The sequence below is a fragment of the Microcaecilia unicolor genome, chromosome 3 (genome assembly GCF_901765095.1).
Source record: "Microcaecilia unicolor chromosome 3, aMicUni1.1, whole genome shotgun sequence".
Lineage (NCBI taxonomy): Eukaryota > Metazoa > Chordata > Amphibia > Gymnophiona > Siphonopidae > Microcaecilia > Microcaecilia unicolor.
The window spans coordinates 322110986-322135723 of record NC_044033.1 but is presented as its reverse complement, the minus strand read 5'-3'; the positions used below and the strand labels follow the sequence as shown (position 1 = coordinate 322135723).

The 24738-nt window shown below is 43.0% G+C and overlaps 1 protein-coding gene across 1 annotated transcript; it reads left to right on the top strand.

The window, feature by feature from the left end:
• Positions 1-567: 567 nt before the first annotated feature.
• On the top strand, positions 568-19970 carry LOC115464693 (TRPM8 channel-associated factor homolog). The gene is given in 8 exon segments (XM_030195051.1): positions 568-603; positions 6147-6360; positions 12350-12430; positions 12433-12503; positions 12505-12589; positions 17278-17544; positions 17547-17614; positions 19446-19970. Coding segments are annotated over 8 exon segments (1146 nt in total). The 3' UTR covers positions 19770-19970.
• The last annotated feature ends 4768 nt before the right edge of the window (positions 19971-24738 follow it).

The following is a 24738-nucleotide window of genomic DNA, read 5'->3' as shown; positions in this document are numbered from 1 at the left end:
ATTTTGTGATGCAAACTCCATACCATTTTCGCCACTTTTCTCTAAACTGCATTAGGTCTTCTTATGTTCTTAGTGAGATACAGTCTTCAAAACTGAGCACAACATTTGAAGTAGGGCCTCACCAATGAATTGTACATGGACATTACACCTCCTTTCTTCTACTGGTTCCCTCTCTCTCTCTCTCTGCAGCCTAGCACTCTTCTGGCAGTGGCCACTTCCTTGTCACGTTGTTTCACCACCTTGAGATCCATAGACATTATCACTCCAACGTCCTTCTTCTGAATTGGGCTTATCAGTCTCTCACCTCCTCTATCTCATATATCTCCTTCACATTTCTGCATCCCATGTGCATCATGTCTTTCTTAAACCTTCAGAATCCCTCAACTCAGCAAGCCCCAGTGGATATCTTCCAGCTTCCCACTGTACTATTATTGCTTGTTACATGAAGGGATTTCTCTATGTCAAGCCTCCACTATAGAAGTCCCTCCATTCCTTGGGCCTTAAACCTAGTGCTAGCTTCATTAATGAAGCCACCTTTTGAGTCCCTTGAAGCTTCTCACCTGGAAGATGCTCTTCATCATTGCAGTAACCTCAGCTAGAAAGGTGAGTGATCCTCACATACTACCTTAAAAGTACTGAGCCATTCAGAAAATGTACATAGTAGTTCATCTCCTTTGAGAACAACAGAACTGGCACACTAGTCACAAAAATTCTACAACATAGTGGCGTAGCCACAGGTGGGCCTGGGTGGGCCAGGGCCCACCCACTTAGGGCTCAGGCCCAACCAACAGTACCACATATTTAGTGGTAGCTGGTGGGGATCCCAAGCTCTGTCAGCTGAAGGCTTCCCCCGATGGTAACGAAAGCGCTACTCTCCATGATACTGGCACCTGCACATGCTCAGTTTTCAGCGCATGCCTGCTGCAGACTGCCAAGGTGGAAAGAAGCATTTTCCCGCCAGCTGAGATTTTTTTTTGGTGGTGGGGGAGAACACTTGGTGCCCACCTAATTCTTGCCTAGGCCCATCCAAAATCTGTTTTCTGGCTACGCCCCTGCTATAACGCTGGCTGGCAGCCTACATTCATTTTTGTTATCGACAAGCAGATGCTCCTCACAGCTCTAGAGTGAAGTCTCATCATTGCTTAATACAATCTGCAAAGCAGTGATATGGATGCATAAATTTGGCCATCTTCTGTATTAATGGGTAATTCTTTAAGTGGACGTCTTCTTTTAGGTGCCCAGATGCTGCACAGTGAGAGCCTATTCTGTAATTGTTTCTGGGCACCCAGATTCCATTATAAAACTGTATTTTAACCTGCTATCGGGCATCATCTGGGTGCTCCTAGTTGCATCAGTCATAGACCTGACATAATTGCAGGCGTCTAAGTGTGCCAAGGGAATGTAACTTATAGTCCCAAACAAACTTTAATAAAGCCACAAATTGTTGATGCAAACACCACAGTTATGTTCATGCACTGCTATCATAACGCCCCTTAACACCCGACTCCATGGGTTTTGTTTCTAGAAACTGCATTAGGGACATGGGTGAGGATATACTTTCACTTAATTCCAAGAAGCTGTATGTGTTGCTGGTTCAAGAGCTTGGTGTTTGCATCAACAGTACATTGAGGATAACTATTCTGCTTTTGTGACTTCATTAGAGCTTTTTAGACAATATTATTTGAATTATTTATTATGCACTGTGAGGCAAATATTATTTTAACCATGAGGGGCATAATTGAACGAAAACGCCTATCTCCATGGGCGTTTATCTCCGAGAACGGGTCAGTGAAGGGGCGGACCGAACCGTATGTTCGAAAAAAATAGACGCCCATGTTTTTTCAACAATGTGTGAGCTGGGCGTTTTTGTTTTTCAGCGATAATAGAAAATGAAAGCGCCCAGCTCAAAAACGAATAAATCCAAGACATTTATTCGTGGGAGGGGCCAGGATTCGTAGTGCACTGGTCCCCCTCACATGCCAGGACATCAACCGGGCACCCTAGGGGGCACTTTTACAAAAACAAAAAAAAGGTCAAAGAGCTCCCAGGTGCATAGCACCCTTCCCTTGTGTGTTGAGCCCCCCAAATCCCCCTCAAAACCCACTGCCCACAAGTCTACACCATTACTATAGCCCTAAGGGGTGAAGGGGGGCACCTACATGTGGGTACAGTGGGTTTGGGGGGTTGGACAACTAATAAGCATTAAGCAGCACAATTGTAACAGGTAGGGGGGGATGGGCCTGGGTCCACCTGCCTGAAGTCCACTGCACCCCCTAACAACTCCTCCAGTGACCTGCATACTGCTGCCAGGGAGCTGGGTATGACATTTGAGGGTGAAAATAAAATGTGTGAAACATCATTTTTTGTGGTGGGAGGGGGTTAGGTACCACTGGGGGAGTCAGGGGAGGTCATCCCCGATTCCCTCCAGTGGTCATCTGGTCATTTAGGGCACTTTTTGGGGCCTTATTCGTGAAAAAACAGGGTCCAGGAAAAGTGTCCTAAATTCTAGCTAAAAACGCATACTTTCTTCCCATTATCGCTGAAATGCGCCCATCTTTGTTCGGCAGATAACCACGCCCCAGTTCCGCCTTCGCCACACCTCTGACACGCCCCCATAAACTTTGTCCGCATCCGCGACGGAGTGCAGTTGAAAACGCCCAAAAATCGGCTTTCGATTATACCGCTTTATTCGTTTTTTGTGAGATAAACGTCCATCTCCCGATTTAGGTCGGAACTTGGGCGTTTTTCTCCTTCTGATTATAAGCTGGTAAGTGCACTTAAAGGTAGTTATATGAAGAAGGAAATCATATCACCTGAAAAACAGCTGCAAATAGTCATGCAGCAGGTACAACATGTTCTGAGGGATACCCTCTATCAGAATTTATTAGATTATTTTATGATTATTATTTTTTAAATTCTTTATTTATTATTTTCATTAATTTACAAGAATATATCTTGAACATGTAAAGCAGTTTAACAGGTTACAGGCAATTTTCTCTAAAGAAAAAATTAAATAAGGAAATATAGATTATCAACTTGTATTAGACCCCAATTGAAGGGGCTGGACCTTAATACTACTAGGAGATTAGTTTCAAATATCTTTCAAAAATAAAAGGTAAAGGCTTAACAGTATATACCGCGCATTTTACTTTTTCATTAGTCACTTTTTCCAAGGCTAATCAGACCTACTAAACTCCAACTAAATTATAAAACCTTTTTCTGTGTAATAACTGTTTCAAGTGCTCAGAAACAAAAAATACATATTTAACCCCTAAAAATTTCACATTACATTTACATGGATAATTGAGATTAAAGAGGCTCCCAAGGCTAATGTTGCAGATCTTAATGCCAAAAACTCTTTCCTTCTAGCCTGAGTCTGTTTAGTGACATCTGGAAAGACTAGTACTTTTTTTCCCATAAAATGGGGTTTGTAAATGCTTTAATGCAGTTTTTCTAACCAGTTCCAGGTCCTGTTGAAAAATAAAGGATACTAAAAGTTTTTGTTTTTCAGTTTTTTCAGTCAGGATGATTCTAATAGTTCCGAAACATTTAAGACAGGTTCTGTTTGTAATAGTTCTTGGGGCCATCTTTCAATTTTCTTGCTGGCAAATAATATACTTTATTGAGTGGAGGTATTTTATCTTCTGTAAATTTCAAATTTTCCATCAATATCGTTTGAAAATATCCAAAGGGGAATAAACTAAAGTTCTTGGAAAATTCAACAGACGCAAGTTGAGCCTCCTGTTGTAGTTTTTAAAATACTCCAATCTGGTATGAATCAATGTATTATCTTGTATAAGCTTTGCTGAAACTTCTTTCATTTTTACGTTTTCATCAGATAAATGTTTCATTCTTTCTGAGACTTCATTTTTCATTGCTATAAGGTCTTTTGACAAAATCTGAACGTTACTCACAAGAGAGTCGATCTTGCTAGTTGAGGTTAAGACCGTTTGAAGTGTCTCCCATATAGCCTCGAGTGATACCGGCACTTTCTGGGCCTTAGATGAAACACAGGCTTCGACTGGGGAAATCGCTATGGGGCCCAGTTGACTCGCCACTTTTCGCTGCCACCGCGGTTTTACGGGTCGCCTACATAATCGGCCCCAGTTGGTTGTGGCGGTTGAGATCGCGTAGGAGGGGATAACGAAATATCCTGTCCCAAGAGGTCAGCTTCTCCTGGCGCTGCAAACTCAGCGGGACCTCCAAACGCCGTCGTCGCGGTTCTCGCGAGAAAACTATCGAGCGTCTGCTGGGTAGGTGTAGAAGTTAGAGCTGCCTGGGCTGCAGCTCTAACAACGCCTTTCTCTTTGTATGCGGCATATTTCTTTAGAGGTAAAACAAATTTTTTAGGTAATAGAGAAAGGGTTTGTACTCCTGCTGACTACTCGATGTTACTCGCGAGGTGGTGTTGCTGCCGCCATCTTGCTCCGCCCCCTTCATTTTATGATTATATCATTGGATTTAGCATCTTATTCTGCCCAGCATGTCATATATATTAACAGAGATTGAAGTTTATTATGACAGAATTTGTACATTAGTTTTTGTTATATTAATATTGTTTGTCCAGTGTTTGGGGACTATACATATAAGTTTTCATGTTGAGTATGGAAACATGATCATACAGCACCTCGTTTGATAATTTGATAGCTTGATCTTCAAGGCCCTTAAAGGAAATGGGCCAGAGTATTTGAAGAATAGGATGACCCTCTACACACCTCCAAGAACACTCCCAAGGGGTATCCCTAACCACACCCTCTCCAAAAGACATTACATGATGTGATACCTGCAAGTGAGCCTTCTCCGGAATAGCCCCCACACTGTGGAATGCACTCCCTGAAAGGCTCCGCTTAACCAAAGCTCCTCTCTCTCTCTCTCTCTCTGCACATATTAAACAAACTGCTAAAACCTGTCATTTCTTTCTCTATATATCACCACAATTCGTCCTTTCATTTCAGAGCACACTACCAAAACCCTTATCCACACTCTTATCACCTCTCGCTTAGACTATTGCAACTTGCTTCTTACAGGCAGTGGCGTAGGAAGGGGGGGGGGGGGCGGGAGGGGCGGTCCTCCCCGGGTGCACGCGCTCGGGGGTGCCGGCCCCGCTGGTTCCCTGCTCCCTCTGCCCAGGAACAGGTTACTTCCTGTACCGGGCAGAGAGAGCAGCGAACCAGCGGGCCGACGCAGCTCCGAGTGATGTGCACTCGGGCGGATCGGCCCTCCCGCAGGTAAGAATGCAGTCCGGGGGGGGGGGGGTTGCGTCTCACGAGGGGGGGTGCGCCCGCAGAGGGGGGGGTGGTCGTGCAGTGCTGCACCCGGGACGGGTGCGCAGCGGCGACCCGCCCGGGTGTCATTAGCCCTCGCTACGGCACTGCTCACAGGTCTCCCACTTAGCCATCTCTCTCCCCTTCAATCTGTTCAAAATTCTGCTGCATGATTTATATTCTGCCAGCGTTGCTATGCTCATATTAGCCTTCTCCTCAAGTCGCTTCATTGGCTCCCTATTCATTTCCGCATACAGTTCAAACTCCTCTTATTGACTCACAAGTGCATTCACTCTGCAGCTCTTCAGTACCTCTCCACTCTTATATCTCCCTACACTCCTCCCTGGGAACTCTGTTCATTAGGTAAATCTCTCTTATCTGTACCCTTCTCCTCCACTGCTAACTCTAGACTCCATTCCTTTTATCTTCCTGTGCCATATGCCTGGAATAGACTTCCTGAGCCAGTACATCAAGCTCCATCTCTGGACGCCTTCAAATCTAGGCTAAAAGCCCACCTTTTTGATGCTGCTTTTAGCTCCTAACTCCTATTCACTTCTTCAGCACCCATGTCTGTTTTATCATTCCCACCTTAGTAATTCCCTTATTCCTTATTTGTCCTGTTTGTCTGTCCTGATTAGATTGTAAATTCTGTTGAGCAGGGACTGTCTCTTACGTGTTCAAGTATACAGCGCTGCATACATCTAGTAGTGCTATAGAAATGATAAGTAGTAAGTAGTTTTCATCTTGTGATATGCGATGGCCTAATTAAAGTTCTTTTGAAAACTTTAAGCTTCAGAAATTACTATATAACATTTGTGCTCATGAATCTTAAAATTGTATGTTTCCCAACTTGACAGCTAAGCAAAAATGTCTACCTTTTAGATACAGATTGGCTGTCATTCTGATGACCTCAGCAGAGCTCAAAAATTCCATCGTGCCCCTGTGGTTATACGAAGATTTCCTGTGAACCAGGAGAAGATGGTCATCTCTAGTCTGTGGGGAGGTCTTCTGTACATCATAGTACCCACTAACTGTCAACTTGGCAAAGTCACCATAAAAGTAGAAGGGGCAGTACAAGCTCCTTATTTTATACATGGTATGTGTAATACACATGAGATATTTTAGAAACATCTCCAAGTGCAAATACTGACATTAATATACATGTGTAAATAGCTATTTCAGAAAGCCATTATTTTACATGTTGCACTCCACATCATGCAGAGTTTGGGTGGAGCCAAAAATCTGTTTGTGTATTCACCACTTTACAATGAGAATAATATAGATTTTCCCCATCAGATTTTGCACCAGCATAGAGGAGCTTGCAGATTTTTTTAAAGTGCTCGCTTTGCTAAGGATTTACATGAGGGTGTAAGGAAGTAATTCTTCTTAATCCCCTATTGTTTATTTTCACCTCCAGAGTGAAAAACAAATTGTGGTCTTAGTACTTAATTGCTGGCACTGATATATATAGATGTATAAAATGACTATAGTACATGGAAGTGGTACCACTCATGCAGAAACTGTGAAATCGCAGCTTCCACATGGACTTGCCAGCATGTCCATGTAGATGTTGGTAATTTCATGCTGCTGATTAGTAAAATGGATGCTCCTGCTGTGTGTTCCGGTAAATACACATGGAGGGACATTTTCGATATGACGTGTAAGTCTGATTTAGGATGTTTTGCATGTCCATAATCCAAATAGGAAAGAAGATCATTTTCAAAAAAGAAAAATGCCTATCTGTTTTTTTCAAAAATATTGTTTGAACAAGGTTTTGTGATTTGGCGTTTTGTTTTTTTTGGTCCATTAAAAAAAATTTTGAATAGGTGCATAATGGGATGTAGGAGGAGCCAGCATTTTTAGTAGACTGGTTCTCCCAGACATCCGAAGAGAGCAATGAGGCACCCTAAAGGGTACTTCTGTGCACGCCATAAAAATGGTCCCAAGTACACATCTCACCTTTGCTTCCTTATCTTGTCCCCTGAGCTCTCCAAAACCCACTGTTCCACTGTACACCACTACAATAGCCCTTATAGGTGAAGTGGGTACAGTATAGTTTTGATAACCTTGGAAGGGGGTCATAGTTTCCACCACAAGTGTGACAGGTAGAGGGAGATAGGGACCTGGGTCCCCCACTGTGTACTGCACCAACCACTAGACTACTCCAGGGACCTGCATGCTGCTCTAATAGACCTGACTTTAACATCTGCAGCTGTCATAGAGGCTAGTAAGTCATATTTTTATCCACATTTTTTGGGGGTGGGAAGGAGTCAGTGACCACTGGGGGGAGGTATTGGGGGGGGGGTGACCCCTGATTCCCTTCAGTGGCCATCTGGTCATTTAAGGCACCTTTTTGTGCCTTTTTCATTCTGAAAACAGGTTTAGACCAAAACATCTTGGTTTTAGTCCTGGACATTTTTCTTTTGTTGCATTATGGCTGTAAAACGTCCAAGTGTTAGATATTCCCTAATCCTGCCTTTAAAATGCCCCCTGACATGTCCCCTTGTGATTTGAACTCACTTCTGACGGACTTCATAGAAAAACATCTAAAAATAGGTTTTGAAAATACTGATTTGGACGTTTTTGTGAGCAAACGTCCAAATGCTGCTTTATGCCACTTTTTGGTCATTTTTCTCTTTCGAAAGTGAGCTCCATGGACTCCTTCATGTCCTTATATTATTACCGGAAAGGAAATTGTCATATGTTTGGTATAAAATTACATAAACATATATTTCAGTACATTACTGTAAGATCTTCTTGAATGCCAAACTGTTGTACCCTTCTGAAAAGCTGGCTCTCAGGTAAAAGCCAGTGAAGCAACTATTGCATGTGATTTATAGCGAGCATATTAATAGCACATGTTCTCCATGGACAGCAGGATACAAGTCCTCACATAACTACCCACCTTCTTCCCAAAGAGTTGTGGTCTACTTTCAGTTATATTAAAGACTGAGACAGTCCCCCTCACAACAGCGGCAGATGCGAAGTGATACACATGTGTCGTGAGACTTCTGAAAAGCTTTTCAGAGGGTAGAAATAGGAGAAGCATTTAATCTGCCCCAGGCTCTGCTGGTGATATCACCCATCTGTCAGGACTTGTATCCAGCTGTCCACAGAGAAAGCCTACTACAGGTATTCTCCGAGGAGACCACCTGTTACAGGTAACTTTGTTATATTGTCTCATGCATTTCTAATTATATCTAATATACATAGAGAAAAAAGCAGCTGCCTTGCTATAATGAGTGCTCCGGATGTAGAGGAGGATAGATGTTATTTGATATTTAGACGGAGAAGTTAATGGTGATGTGGCGAGTAAGTTGATGGTACTAGCTTGGCAGCATTTACTCAAGCAAATGCTCCCAATGTCTAGTGTTGTTTATTTATTTAGAGATGTAGCTTGAGGTGAGTTATATTTAGGTACCCTAGATATCTCCCTGTCTTCAGAGAGCTTACATTCTAATTTTGTACCTGAGGGTTGAGTGACTTGTCCAAGATCAAAAGAAGCAGTAGTGGGATTTGAACCTGGCTTAGGTGGTAACCACTAGGCTGGTCCTCCTGCCTATTGATCCATTACTGGCCCAAATATGGAAAGCTGGGTAGTATGGACCATTGCAATGGGTGGTTGCTATTGTGAATGACTCATTGGGGTCAGGCACTTTATCTAGTAGGGTAAGGGCTTAAAAGGGTCATAGTTAGAGGGATTGTTAGGGATTTTTTTTCCATGTGCAGAATTTATCCCATCTTGTTATTGCCTTTTTGGGCAAAATTGATCTGTACTGCTTTTAATCAGTTATGAGTTTTTTGGAATCAAATAAATTTTTGCAGGTGATTCAATTGGAATATTGAGTGCATCATACCATGAAAACTGTTCATTTGGCAATATTAGCTTTGTGGTGATGGCAGATAATGGGCTTGATGTGTGATTATTACATTTGATCTATGGCTGCATAAGGTACTATGTCTCATGAACATCTGTTGCAATGATTAGAAAAGTGTGGCATATAGGGTGTTGTACTGCTATGGGTATGATCTTTTTAATGGAAAGAACAATACTCTCAATCTAGGAGTGTCATGTTGATGGATAGAAAACAGAGGGTAGGGTAAAATGACCAATTCTGTAAGTAGAGGAGGGTGAATAGTGAAGTGCCCCATAGATCTGTACTGGAACAGATACTATTTAACATATCTATTAATGATCTGAAAATGGGAACGATGAGTGAAGTGATTAAATTTGCAGATGACACAAAACTATTCAGAGTTGTTAGAACGCATGTGGATTGTGAAAAAATGTAAGAAGACCTTAGGAAGTTAGAAGATTGTGCATCCAAATGGCAGATTAAATTTAATGTGGACAAATGCAAAGTGATGCACATTGGGAAGAATAAAATCATATTTACTTGATGCTAAGATCCACCTTAGGAGTCAGCACCCAAGAAAAAGATCTAGGTGTCATTGTAGACAATATGCTGAAATCTTCTGCCCATTGTGTAGTTGCAGTCAAAAAAAGCAAAAAGGATGCTAGGAATTATTAGGAAAGGAGAGAAAATAAGACAAAGAATATTATAATGCCTCCATGGTGAGCCCACACCTTGAATATTGTGTGCAGTTCTGGTTGCCTTATCTTAAAAAAGATATAATGGAATTAGAAAAGGTTTTAAAGAAGAGCGACCAGAATCATTAAAGAGACGGAACTCCTCTCATATGAGGAAAGTCTAAAGAGGTTAGGACTCTTCGGTTTGGAAAACAGACAGCTGAGGGGGGTATGATAGAGGTTTACAAAATACTTAGTGGTGTAGAAAGAGTAAAAGTAAACTGATTTTTTTTACTCTTTCAAAAAGTACAAAGACTAGGGGACACTCACTGAAGTAACATGGTACTACTTTTAAAATGAACAGGAGTAAATATTTGTTCACTCAATGAATAGTTAAGCTCTGGAACTCGTTGTCAGAGGATATGGTAACAGTGGTTAGTGTATTTCGGTTTAAACAGGTTTGGCAAAATTCTTGGAGGAAAAGTCCATATTCTGCTATTGAGATAGACATGGGAAAAGCCACTGCTTGTCCCTGGAATCAGTAGCATGAATCTTGCTACTATGTGGGATTCTATCACCTACTTGTGATATGAATTGGTTACTGCTGAAAGCAGGATACTGGGCTAGATGGACCATTGGTCTAACCAGTATAGCAATTCTTATGTTATATCCTCAAGGGTCTTTTATCATCACTTTTGTTGTAACATTTTCAAGGTATCCTTGGGTAGGGTGTTAGAAAGATATGAATTGGAAAGGCATGTTTACACTGATGATGTGATCTTGATTGTACCTATTCATGTTAGTCAGGATTAGGCATAGGAAATTGGAACAAGGAAGGGAGCCTTAGGGACGTAGTCTTCTGATTGCAAATGACCAGATTGAAATTAAACTTGCAGGAACATGAAATGATTTGATATATCAGAAGAGGACATAAACTGGGGGTTAGACATCTGTTAGAACTGGAGGAGATTAAGATTTTGAGTGTTCAAGTGGATAATCAGCTCTATCTACACAAAAAGATTGTAGGAGTGGTTTAGAGCAGTGTTTCCCAAGTCCGTTCCTGGAGTACCCCTTGCCAGTCAGGTTTTCAGGATATCCACAATGAATATGCATGAAAGAGATTTGCATATAATGGAGGCCGTGTTTACAAATCCAGTTCATGCATATTCATTGTGGATATCCTGAAACCTGACTGGCAAGGGGTACTCCAGGACTGGACTTGGGGAAACATTGGTTTACAGCATTATATGAAGTTCAAAAATTACACTCATATCTTAGCAGGAAAGAATTGTGACCATCACCCATACAGTGATTACATCCCACATAGATTGCAGTAAAGCATGTGTTTAAATTTACCAGGATGCCAGTTGAAAAGGCTCAGTTGGTACAAAACACAGTTGCTAAAATGATCTGTACCAATAGCAAATGTGGGGCCCCTTTTACTAAGCCGCGTTGGCATCTAAGCGTGCCCAACATGCGCCAAAATGGACACTGCCCGACTAACGTGGCTCTTGCGGTAATTTCGTTTTTGGCACACACCCGCTATGTGCATCTGAAAAATTATTTTCGGATGCACGCCAAGTGGCATCTGATGTGCGTAGGTCCTTACCGCCCAAATTCTTTACCGCTAGGTCTATGGCTGGCGGTAAGGTCAGAGACCCAAAATGGACACATGACAATTTTGATTTTGCCGCACACCCTTTTTTATAGGAGCACTGAAAAATGATTCTACGCGTGCCCAAAACACACGCCTACACTACCGCAAGCCACTTCTCAGCGTACCTTTGTAAAAGGACCCTTTGATGATATAGCACCCCAGGAATGGAGAAGTAACGTGATGGTTAGCGTAGAAGGCTGAGAACCAAGAAATCCAGGTTCAAATCCCACTATGGTTCCTTACAATCTTGAACAAGTCACTTAATCCTCTTTTGCCTCAGGTACTAACTTAGACTTGGGGGATACAAAATACCTCCTGTAACTTATCTTAAAAGTAGTAGTAGTAGTAGTAGTACAACCAAAAAGGAGTGAGCTAAATCCAAACTTGCTTCCTTTCCTACCTTGAGAGAATTACACTGATTGCTGGTAGTTCAGAGAACAGAATTTAAAATACTGTGTGGGTGCTTCTGTATATTTAGTACAGTTAATTCACCCGTATACACCTAAGAGAATTTGTGCTTTTCACAGATGTTACACTTGGATGTATATCATCCCCAGGTCAAGGCAATTCTGACTCAACATAATAGTTTCTGTTGCTTTGCACCAGAGCTGTGGAATAAGCTCCCAGCGAAAGCTAAATCAGAGGCAAATTAATTGCACTTTAGGACATTTGTTAAGGTGTGGTTGTTTGAGGGAGCTTTTGTGAAGGAGGGCTGAGGGGAAGAGAGGAGGATTTTAAGGTGGGTGGTAGGGTGGGTATGAGTTTTTATGTGTTTTATGCAGCTTGAGGGTCTTTATTGACTGTAAGCGGGGTATCAAGAAATTGTAAATAAATCTCACTGAACTCACCTGGTTGTTTGACATTGCAGTTTATGACCTATTTTTCACAATGCTACAGGAAAGACCAGCCAGTCTGACTGGCTGCAAACCATCCGCCATTACCCTGCTCCATGGGCTGAACTGGCTACTGAGAGCATCATTTCACAGTTCCATCTGAGAGTGTTCGCACCATTGAGAACCCTGCAGTTCTGCTCTCATTCTGGGATAAAGCAATTGAGAGCCATCTGTAAACTGGCTGCGACTCCAGCACCTCTACAGCGCAAGGAGAGGATTATAGCTGATGTTCAGATATCTGCTGGTAAGTGTAGTCTGTTTGTTGTATAGTCAGAGGACTAATAACTTAGATATGTGCAGAGCCTTTCATCCCCAAAAAATATTTCAACTCACTTTACCATTTAACTTTTCTGATATTTAAAATATACTATATCTTCTGTGGATTTTTTTTAAGGGACTTGAATGTGTAGAACAGCATTTTATGTGTTCCATTAGGCTCTTCTAGAATTTCCCAAGGGTAAATGTGCATATAAAGTAGACACAGAGAAGTATAATGCCTACTTTTAACTTTTAACTGCTGTTTAGAAAGAACATACAAATTGAAAATGAAGCATCCAGACCAGGATGTCTTAAGTTCTGCAAGTAATTTAGAATAAACTCTGCTGATGAAGAGCCTGTTGTAAAATTCAGGGAGAAATGGACATTTATGCACTGGTTATATATGTGGCAGAAACATCCATTTTAGCAATGTGGAGGGCTATAATCGAACTGGGCGCCCATCTTTAAGGGCGCCCATCTCTAAGGATGTCCCGGCGAAGGGGCGGGGCATCCCGTATTATCGAAACAAGATGGGCGTCCATCTTTCGTTTCGATAAAACGACCATGGACGCCAAATCTTGACATTTAGGTCGACCTTAGAGATGGGCGACCTCGGTTTTCGGCGATAATGGAAACCGAGGATGCCCATCTCAGAAACGACCAAATCCAAGTCATTTGGTCGTGGGAGGAGCCAGCATTCGTAGTGCACTGGACCCCCTCACATGCCAGGACACCAACCGGGCACCCTAGGGGGCACTGCAGTGGACATCACAAATTGCTTCCGGCTGCATAGCTCCCTTACCTTTTGTGCTGAGCCCCCCAAAACCCACTACCCACAACTCTACACCACTACCATAGCCCTTAGGGATGAAGGGAGGCACCTACATGTGGGTACAGTGGGTTTCGAGTGGGTTTTGGAGGGCTCCCATTTACCACCACAAGTGTAATAGGTAGGGGGGATGGGCCTGGGTCCGCCTGCCTGAAGTGCACTGCACCCACTAAAAACTGCTCCAGGGACCTGCATACTGCTGTGATGGAGCTGGGTATGACATTTGAGGCTGGCATAGAGGCTGGAAAAAAATGTGTTGTAATTTTTTTTTGGGTGGGAGGGGGTTGCTGACCACTGGGGGAGTAAGGGGAGGTGATCCCCGATTCCCTCTGGTGGTCATCTGGTCAGTTCGGGCACCTTTTCAATGCGTGGGGCAAGTAAAGTCGGCCAAATGCTCGTCAGGGATGCCCTTCTTTTTTCCATTATCGGCTGAGGATGCCCATCTCTTAACCACGCCCCCGTCCCGCCTTCGGTACATTGCCGATACGCCCCCTTGAACTTTGGTCGTCCCTGCAATGGAAAGCAGTTGAGGATGCCCAAAATCGGCTTTCAATTATGCCGATTTGGGTGGCCTTAGGAGAAGGACGCCCATCTCATGATTTGTGTCGGAAGATGGGTGCCCATCTCCTTCGAAAATAAGCAGGATAGATGTCTAAAATATCAACATGGCAAAATGGGCATATGAATATTTATGGTATAAAATATCAATATTCACACTCATTAAATTGCATTTATAACCTTTCTATATATAAGAATTAACATAGGTATTTGCACCATTTGCATATATCAGTCAATTCATCAGCCCTCCAATGCAGCACTCGCACTGCTCCCTGACCCAATCCCAGTGCCCCAATCAGTCACGCACACCCCCCAACACTGATGCCAACACTCCTTAAATTCCCCCCCCCCCATGATAGGCATTATCCATAGTCAACACTGAGGTGCCAGCACAACCAGCCTGCCTCTTCCACAAACCCCGGCCATTAGACCTTAACACCCCGCCCTCTGCCAGAATACTGCTAGGGGTCATCCTTACATATGTGGAGATGAATCTCTATCTATGGAAGGATGAACCCAGGTGGTTCATCCACCAGACTACCATTAGGGGCCATTGGTGCCATTTTGGATTTGGGCACGTACCTGAGCTGCAGAAAAGGAGGGTCCCTGCCGCCTGGGACCACTTAATTACCAATGTTGACCCCAGGATAAGTCCCTGGGGAGGGATGGGGAGGATAGGGCTCTGGCAGGGGCAGGGTGTTAATGTCTAAGGAATGGGGTTTGGGGAAAGGAGGGCACTGGTTGTCCCAGTTGATTGAGGGTTAGGGCTGTCATGGGGGTTCATGGAGTGTGAGGTTATTGCATGCGACTGCCTGGAATGTTGGGGTCAGTGTTGGGGTGTCAGGGTCAGTGTCAAGAGGTGCAACTGACTGATCAGGATGTTGGGACTGTGTTGGAGGGTTGCAGGTGCTGCATCGGAGGGGATTGAGCCTCTATCAGGAGGGTGGGGTGAACAATTGGAGGGTCAGGGGATGCACCACTGCACCACCGCTGACAGCATGTTGCAGTACTGGATTGCTGGTAGTTTAGCTGCACTTACTTCCTCCTCTTGAGGTGGTGGTAACTTCAGCTGTGCTATTGGCAATACTGACAACTAACGCACAGCATTGACCCGTGTGCTAGCTGTCATAGCCAGCTACTCCTCCCACTTATTAAACAGCTGACGTGGGGATTTTACCATAGTGGCTGCCATGGTAAACCCCCATGTTATCTGCTTAGGGAAATCTTGCCTCACCAATCTGGTATTCTTCCTTCGCTTATTCTTCCTTCTATCGGTGGTCATCCCCTCTTTCCTCCGCAGTGTCCCAGAATCTTCCCTACTGTTTCTTAACCCCGTCTCTCCCCAGTGTATCTTACAGGAGTCCTTGTCACCTACAGTGATTAATTTTTTCTGCTTGTGCTGGCCCCACAGGCTTCCATCTGCCATGTCCCACCCTTGCTGACGTCATTCTGGTGGGGCATGGCAGATGGAAGCCTGCGGGTTTGGCACAAGCAGCGAAAATGAATCTCTACAAGTGCAAGGGGCATCTGCAAGGTACACTGGGGAGGGACGGGGTTCAGGGACAGGAGGGCAGATACGGGAATGCCAGAGAGGGGAGAGAAGTTGGATGCGGGATAGGTGAAAAAACCCTGTAATTTATTTTCATATCTCTGGGAAGATTGGGGGAGGGGGGCATGGAAGGGACCATCCAAGTTAACTCTGGGCCCATTCAAAATACTGGGTCTGGCTATACCAGTGTTTCAAACCTAAAGATTGCACATGGCCCGGCACTGAATATCTACGTCTGAGCAAGCAAGGTGTAATTAAACTATGGAATTCATTGCCATTTTTCACTCAACATGTAATTAAACTCTGGAATTCGTTGCCAGAGAATATAGTAAAAACAGTTAGCTTAGCAGGGTTTAAAAAAAGGTTTGGATAGCTTCCTAAAAGAAAAGTCCATAAGCCATTATTAAAATGGACTTGGGGAAACTCCACTGCTTATTTCTAGGATAAGCAGCATAAAATGTATTGTACTGTTTTGTGATCTTGTACTTGTAACCTGGATTGGCTACTGTTGGAAATAGGATTCTGGGCTTTATGAACCTTCGGTCTGTCCTAGTATGGCAATAATTATATACTTAAGCATTTAACAAAATGTTCACCAGCACTGGCTGAATATCAACCAGGGTATTATTATGAATGTGCACTTGGAAGAGATCCAGTTCAAGATTATTCATAAACTGCCCAATATTCAGTCTGTGACAGGCAGTGCTCATACAGCCACTGACAGCTGTAGACTGAATCTAACCTACATATGCAGTGCTGAGGCCATGTCCTTGCTGTGGAAATGAATATCAAGGTTAGCCACCCACCTGGAAGTTTTGCAGGTGCTGGCTAATATTCACTGCTGGCATCTGTATAGTTAAGTGGGTAAAGATGGGACTGCTTTTTGGATAATCATATGTGCCCACTTAACTATGCAGGCACCAGTATAATTCCAGACTGCCCTGGCACTAACCACATAGTGCTGCAGGGGTCCAAAGGGACATTAGCAGTGGTTAAGTGTCTGATCATATGTGTATGTTGTATTATTCCTGTACTGTGGAACTTAGTAATTTGTGGTACCGTCTTACTGCAGGTTAGTGAATCCTGCAGTAAACTAAGGTGTGGTAAAACACCAACTGTTACTGTACTTTAATATCTACCCTGGCCCCCATTGATGTGAGGGTGGAACTAATAATTGACAAATGTAGCTGGGCCATTGCTCTTCATTGCTGGATTAAAGCCCTGATTTACTAAGCCTTCTTTTCCCTTCGGTAGAGAATGAGATAAATCATGCCTTAAAGGAGCTTCATTAGATTTTGGCAGGGATTTCTCTCCCCTCTCCCACCCTGCTCTTCAACTTCATTAAAGACCATGGGGAAGAGGAGGTGAAAGGTCTCAGCCACTGGCTCCTAATGTTTTTGGGCTAGCTCATAAATTCAAAGGAAAATTGACAAAGTCTGTCAGTGGTTATTCTGTTCCTTGTAGCCCAAACTAGCTTCATATATTACTGCAAAAAGCTTTTCTGTGGTCTTTATTTTTGCTTTTAGAATATTGCATACGAAAATCTCATGTGTTTTTTTTTCTCTCTCTATCTGTTGAATCCAAAGTGGAACAGCTAGCTAGCCTTTTCAGTCTCAATACAAACATACAAAATGGTCAAGATTCATCCAAGGTCTTTTCTTTCCTTAAAACTGGCATTGAATAGTCCTTCTGTTTATGAGAGTCAGTCAACTAGAGGTTTTGTATTTCCTGTTTGTAGGCTGGATGCATGCAGGCTATCCCATAATGTGTCACTTAGGATCTGTAAAGGAAATGCTGGACTTGGAACATATAAAAGCCAAAGGGACCTGGGGTCTTACCCATGAATTGGGCCACAACCAACAGCGATCTGGATGGGACTTTCATCCTCACACATCTGAGGCCACCTGTAATCTCTGGGCAGTGTATGTCCATGAAGAGGTGCTAGGGATTCCCAGACATAAGGCCCACAATGACCTACAACCAAAACAAAGAGTCAAAAGATCGAACAGTACGTGAGAAATGGCGCAAAGCTGGAAGAATGGAAGATATGGACATGTCTGGAGACGTACTTACAGGTAACCTGGAAATTGATTGATTTATATATAATTGGAGGAGGGGGATCATATCCTAAAATATTGGGATCAGAATACTGCATTCATACTATCTTATGCCAAGTATTGTTGGCAGATAAAGACCTGCCCAGTCCATCCAGCCTGCTCAACAAGGTGGCCAGAGTTCAGTCTAACACTGTGCATAGGCTCCATTTCTTCGTGATTAAACACTGGTGCACTTAATCTTTATCTCTCCCTGCCAATTTTGAGGCACAGACCGTAGAAGTCTGCCTGGCACTGGTCTTACTTCCTAATTGTACTGCTGAGTAGTACTAAGCTCTCTGTAAGTACATATCTTACTCTGTTTCTATTCATCTACCCTAGCTATCATACAGTACTTATGTTTATATGTGTGTGTGTGTGTCTATCTATATACTACTTCTTATCATTTCTATAACACTACTAGACATAAGCAGTGCTGTACACTAAAGATGTAAGAGACAGTCCCTGCTCAACAGAGCTTACAATCTAATCAAGACAGACAAACAGGACAAATAAGGGATAAGGGAATTACTTAAGGTGGGAATGATAAAACAGACATAGGTTCTGAACAAGTGAATAGGAGCTGGGAGTTAAAAGCAGTCTCAAAAAGGTGGGCTTTTAGCCTAGATTTGAAGATGGCCAGAGCTGGAGCTTGACGTACTGACTCAGGAAGTCTATTCCAGGTATATGGTGCAGCAAGATAAAATGAACAGAGTCTGGAGTTGGCAATGGAGGAGATGGGTACAGATATCTATATACACACGCACACACAAACAAACAAACACATGTGCAGTCCCACATACATATCTATATGTACACACACACAAAAATACACATGCAGTCCCATTTTAGGTAGAATATAGAAATCTGAATTGATATGTCTAGGTCAGGATGTGTGCAACTCCATTATTGAGTGCACATGTATTGGCTACATGTGTAGTAGGAGTGGCTATTTTATAAAGATGGAAAAAATACAGCAGTTTAGAACTGTAAGGTGGCGTTCCACAATCTACACATGTAAGTGTCAGTACTTCATTTTGTCTCAGTCGGGTACAGTAGGTATTTTGTTGCCCCCAGAGAGCTCACAATCTAAGTTCGTGCCTGAGGCAGTGGAGGGTTAAGTGACTTCCTGTGACCGTGAGCAGCTACAGCCTGCAGGTCTAAACATTAGGCTACCCCTCCACTCTCATATGCCTGCCATTTTGTGAACGTACAGTACATGTATGCATGTCACTAATTAACAATTGTATTTTCAAATGGGGGGGGGGATAAAAGGGAAAACTGGGGCCGGCCCAAACAAGCTTTTAATAAGCCTATATGTGCGAGAGAGCAGCTGTAAATCCTGACATTGTTATATTGGGACATACATATGCATTCTCAAAAGGGGAATACACTTGTAGATTTTAGTTTTGCTCCAGCCTGCCTAAACCCTATTCATTACAATCTTACACATAGTGCAGATTCACACAGTAAATGCTGGCTTTCTAAAACCAGGCTTTACACATGTCAGTCAGGTTTTCAGGATACCTACAATGAATATTCGTTGTGGATATCTTGAAAACCTGACTGGCTGGGGTGCCTCCAGGACCAGGCTTGGGAACCACTGGTTTGGACCCTTTATTAGACGAGCAGCCATATTCTGCACCAGTTGCAGACGATGCAGGCTCGATTTACTCAATGAGTCTTCTAAGGTAGATTGATAAGTATTCTTTTTGAGGCAAACCCCTGTACTACTGTGTGAATTACCTTGGTTAGCACTGTACGTGGACAAAGTTTGCAATCTTATAAATTGTAAATATGATGTTCTTTTTAGTTGCAGGAAGGTTTTGGCTGGAAGCCCTTCATTCAGCTCTTCTCAGACTATCAGAAGATGACAAAGATCAGTAAAGACAACAGTGATAAGATGAACCTCTGGGCAAAACTGTTTTCTGAGCAGGTGAAGAGGAACCTGGCTCCATTCTTTCAGGCATGGGGCTGGCCAATCACGGATAAAGTGTCCCAAGAGCTTTCCTCATTCCCAGAGTGGAAGGAAAATCCAATGAAAGAGTGGAAGGAAAATCCAGTGAAAGAGTACATGCCTGCACAGTTGTGTGTCAGAAAAATAGAAAGTGACACTGGGACATGCAGAAGAGAGTGAGAAATATGCTGGATATTCATCAACAGAGGCTGCTCATGTATAAACTTGACATGCACATATACAAATGCAGATGTTCCAAGGCATACACACAGACACACATATATACATAAATTATATCTAAAATATCCTAGAGTTGGAAAGTGCAAGGAATGGATTCTCAGTTTGGTAGAATGCTTTGGCAGGATGATTAATAAAAATAATACTTGCTTCTGAAAGACACCGAGTACTAATGTTTTGTAAGGGGTGTGAGAAAAGTAGTACTTAACTACATTTAGTGCAGTAGTCGTTGTAGAGGGGGTAAATGATGGACCTCAGCTACGTAACAGGATTACACACAGAAGAGAGATGGATTCCAGCACATTTATTGAAGAAAGACAAATATAGTTTAGTATAAAAATTAAAAATGAACCAGATGTAATGCATTCTAAATTAATAATTCAGCTTAAAGTCTACAAAACCGGTTCAGTTCTGATTCCCCTCCTTGATTTCCTCCCTTGGTTCTCCTTTTACCAGTGAGTCACAGAAAGCACAACTGCACAAGCCCTGGAGAGCAGATGAAATGAGCAAAGAAAAAAAGCAGCATGGACGGGAGGGGGGGGGGGGGGGGGGGGGGGGGATAGGAAGAGAGAGAGAGAGAGAGAGAGAGAGAAGCAGGGATGGGAGTGGAAGGGAAGAGCACCAGGGAAGAGAAAGCAGGAGGGATGAGGATAGTTGAAAAGTGAGAGTGCTTAAATTGTAGAGAAAGGAAGATGAGAGGTGTGAGAGCATTTGAACTGTGGAGAACATGGGGGATAGCAGGATCCCATTCTGGACTTTTTTGCCTATTTGATTGACAGCTCAGGTCAGTTGTGTGGCCTAAATGGTACTTTATAAATTTCTATAGTGTAAAGCTTTGAATGAGGCCAGTGGCATAGCTAGGATTGAATGGAGCCTGACAAAAAAAATTAAGATGTAATACCTTAGTAGTGTATCTTACCTCTTTCGTCAAAGCTAATTTGCATATTTTTGACAGGTGGGCACGCCCACTTTCAGTCCTGACAACTAATCAGAATTGAGCACGTGCCCAAGCCCCACCTACTTCTGGCCTAAGTACCACCCCGGCCATGCCTCTTTGATATAAACAGATATGTCATCACAGACCTGCACCTTTTGTATAACCCTGCCTTATTTGCATAACATTGCCCCTAACCCTGTCCATTTTTTGCATAACCCCCACCCAAATCCCGCCCCTACATCACTTCCTGTTTTCACTAATGACTACCTTCTTGGATGGGGTCACATGATAGGAAGTGACATCAAAAAAACTCTGACACCTCCCACTACAGCTAATTTCCACTACTGGCCGCCATCTTGAATGGGGTCACATATCAATCACCAGTCTCTGATGTCAAAAACCCCCCCAATACTGCCATCTACAGCCTTGAACGAATGTACGTAGCTTAACTTTTTTCTCATAAGAAAGAAAATAGGCTTTTTTTAACCCTGTACTCACCGGTTTTTTTCTTTTTAAATGCTTTAACAGTGTTAACCTTGTAAATATACTAGTTTAAAAAAAAAGTTAAGTACAGCATCAGTAAAAGAAATAGCAATGAAAATTAGTGGCAGAACAAATGCTTTATATGGGGGGGGGGGGGGAGGAGGGGGATTGCTTTGCCCTAACAGTATTCAACTAGGAAGCATACAATGTTTTAAGAAAAGTTAAGTAAAGCATATGCAATCCTTTAGCAAAAGTAGCAGCCCCCAACCTGCTGCAGTCAGACAGAAAATGCAAAGTTGTGGTTACAGCGTAACCGAGGAAAACACAGAACTAACATGACGTAAAAAAGCCTCTGAAATGACTGTGTTAACTGCTTGCTTTGTAACCACACTGTACTGTCTGTGTAAGATCAATTAGTCTACAGCCTCAACCGCACCCCCTCCCCTTTCCCCAGAGATCATCCCTCTCCTTTAGCAAAAGCAGCAACACCTAACTGACTGCAGTCAGATAAATACTTCATACAGGGGTTCTTTAGCGTTACAGATAAGCAAACTTATAGGGATCTCCTTGCTTTTTCAAGAAACTGTTACACTTCGGTGTGAGCTTATTTTATTTTTTTTTGTTTTGTTTTTTTAAGATCATGATGTACTTCTTGGTTTGATTGTCTCTGTCCTGTGCAACAACAAACAATGGAAAGGGGATGGGGTTTGATATACCTATACCACCTTTCTGTGCTTAGAAACAAAGTGGCTTACATATACATAGGTAATTTTTTCCTTCCCTCCCAGGAGAGTTAGGCCACTCTACACAGGGAGATGTAATGTCCGGCTAATCATATACCCCCTATCCACTTGGATGGGGCTTAGACTGGAAGTGGGTGGGGCTTGAACATGTCCTTTATTCTGATTGGCTGTTAGGCCCAGAAGTGGGCACGGCCACCTGTCAAAATATGCAAATTAGCTTTGATGAAAGGGGATGAGAGACACTACATACTATGTTGACCAAGATAATATAGTGAGTATAGTAGGGGTGGGGGAGGGGGATGCCCATGAAAGTTTCAGTCAAGGAGCAGGAAAAAGGGTTTAAGTGTATATATGGAAATTATGGGGTGGTTGGAGTCATGGGGGGAGGAGGGGGATGAATGTTGAGTGCAGAGATGGTGTATGGGAGTCAGAGCCAAGAGCATGTAGGTAGGGGATGGAGTTATGGCGTATAGAGTGGGGTACCTGGGTAGTATATAGAGCATAGAGGGATACATGTGGAATGTTTAGGGACTATCTGGCACAGTAACAGAGAATTTGGAGTGTCTGCTGTGGGTAGAATTCTGAAGCTGGGGTATGAGATTACAGGGACTGTGAAACTCAAAAATTATGCCAGCTGTGCAGTGTTGGAACTTATGAGCTGTTTGAGGCACAAGAAAACTCTGCAAGTAGAGCAATAGTGCCTGAAATGGCTCTGATTCCAGCACCGTGAGGCTCAATATGTTTAACCCTTAGTGCCTTACTCTATTCTTGTGAGAATTAAACAAGAACTCAGCAGGAGAGTACAGGCTCCTTGTAGATCAAAGATATTGAGAACTGCATGGTACCCAAATCTATGAGCTACTCCAAGCAGTATAAGAATCCTACAAGTGGAGCAAAGTAGAGGAGCCCCACAGCTTTTTGATTCTGGTGACTAGCTAAATTCTACAGGGAGGGGGTAATGCTGTATAAATTCTGCATTACACAGTTGTTGCATAATTTCCACCAGAAAAAGGGGGTGGGGTATTTGAGGTGGGTGCCCAGGAAATGTGTCAGGGTGCAGTAGAGAATATGGAGGAATTGCCTTCCATCTCCTACTACCCTTTCCCCACCCTTCCTATCGCCTATCATACCACAAAACATGGCCTCATGATAGTGGGAGAGGAAGAATTTAAGTGCTTCTTGCGTCTCACATTGACTGGCTATATGGATGATTAAAGGGCTTGCAGGCAGCACAGCAACACCACTAAAGGGAAGTGTAGAGTTTGCTGCATTCATCTTCTAGCACATCACCATTCCTACTACAGCTGCACCTTAAAATGTCTAGTCCTCCCAGAAGCAATTCATGAGTAAGAACCATTCTCTCTAAACTCACTACAAATCTCACCACCTCAGAATTCACATGCTTATGGAGGCGCTCAATAGCTTCCACTTTCCTTGAAATCCTACAGACCAAATGAGGATTAATACAAGGCCACATTGAACATGCAGAAAGAAAATAACCCTTTACCACAAACAAATCCCTCTTCATTTGACGAATTGCATCAATCCTCTTCACCCTATATAAATCATTCCCTCCCAAATGAGCTAAAATAAATTCTGGTTATGAAAAATGGTGCGCTTGAAAAAAAGTAGGCAGCAGTTGGTCCCACAACATGCCACAAATCCCCAATCAGCAGATCCAAATGCCTTCTTCTGTTAAACCAAGGTTCACTCCCCACCATGACTCAACTGCCTTCTACCAGGCCCAGAATATGTGAAAATGTCCACAGAGCCAAGTGTAGAAATCAGGAGGTCAGGGAGAAGCAGCCCTAAAAAAGAAACTCACAAAATAAATAAAAGCAAATTAATTCACTTGACAACAGACATAAACCAGGTAACATCATGCGACCCCCCCCCCCCCCTGCTGAGCAGCAGATGAAGCTGCCCTAATACAGAAGTGACTCCCAAAATGAGAAGGCTCATACCCCAAATGAGCAAGGTCCACCTGCAGAACAGCATCAAACTGAAAATGGGTCAAAGGAGTCCCATTCTCATGGACAAGCCAAAACAAACCACCAGGCAGCCATAACCATGCATAAGCCACAGCACAACATACTGTCAAGTCACCAGATTGGCAGAAGCTTGATGATACACCCAATTACCCTTATCCGCTGTTTCTGTCTTAGAATGAGAAATCTGTAGGCGTAAATTTTGAGGCTGAAAGAAAAAATCCTTCCACAAAATCCCAGTGGACCCATCCGTACATTTTGAAGGAGACACCAACCCTCCCACATGAAAAGCAGCAAAAAACAGACTGTAAATGCCAACTGAAAAGAACCACATAAAAAGGTAAATGGCAAACCTCCCTCATTACCCCAAACAAAGCTGCCACCTGTTCATATATAAGTGGCAACTGCACCAACCAGACTGAGGCTGAGCCCTTCTAGCATACCCACTGATCAATCTCTTAATAATAAAAATATCCATATATAAGCACATACAGATACAACCCTTGTTGGGGTGTTATTGGCGTACTTGACACTTAGCATAATTTCTAAAAGGAATAGGTCTCTGGTAATACCAGTCTTAGTGAGTAATGTGTCATTAACCAATATGCTCCCTCTTATCCTTAGATCCAAGCTCACTGTGCCCTAAACAACAGAAAGAACTAACCCCACAACCACCCAAGTATTATAAAAATAGAGTGTGCATTTATTTACAACAGCAGCAAAGATTATGTGCAAAGAAGGCAAGAATAAAGACACAAGAA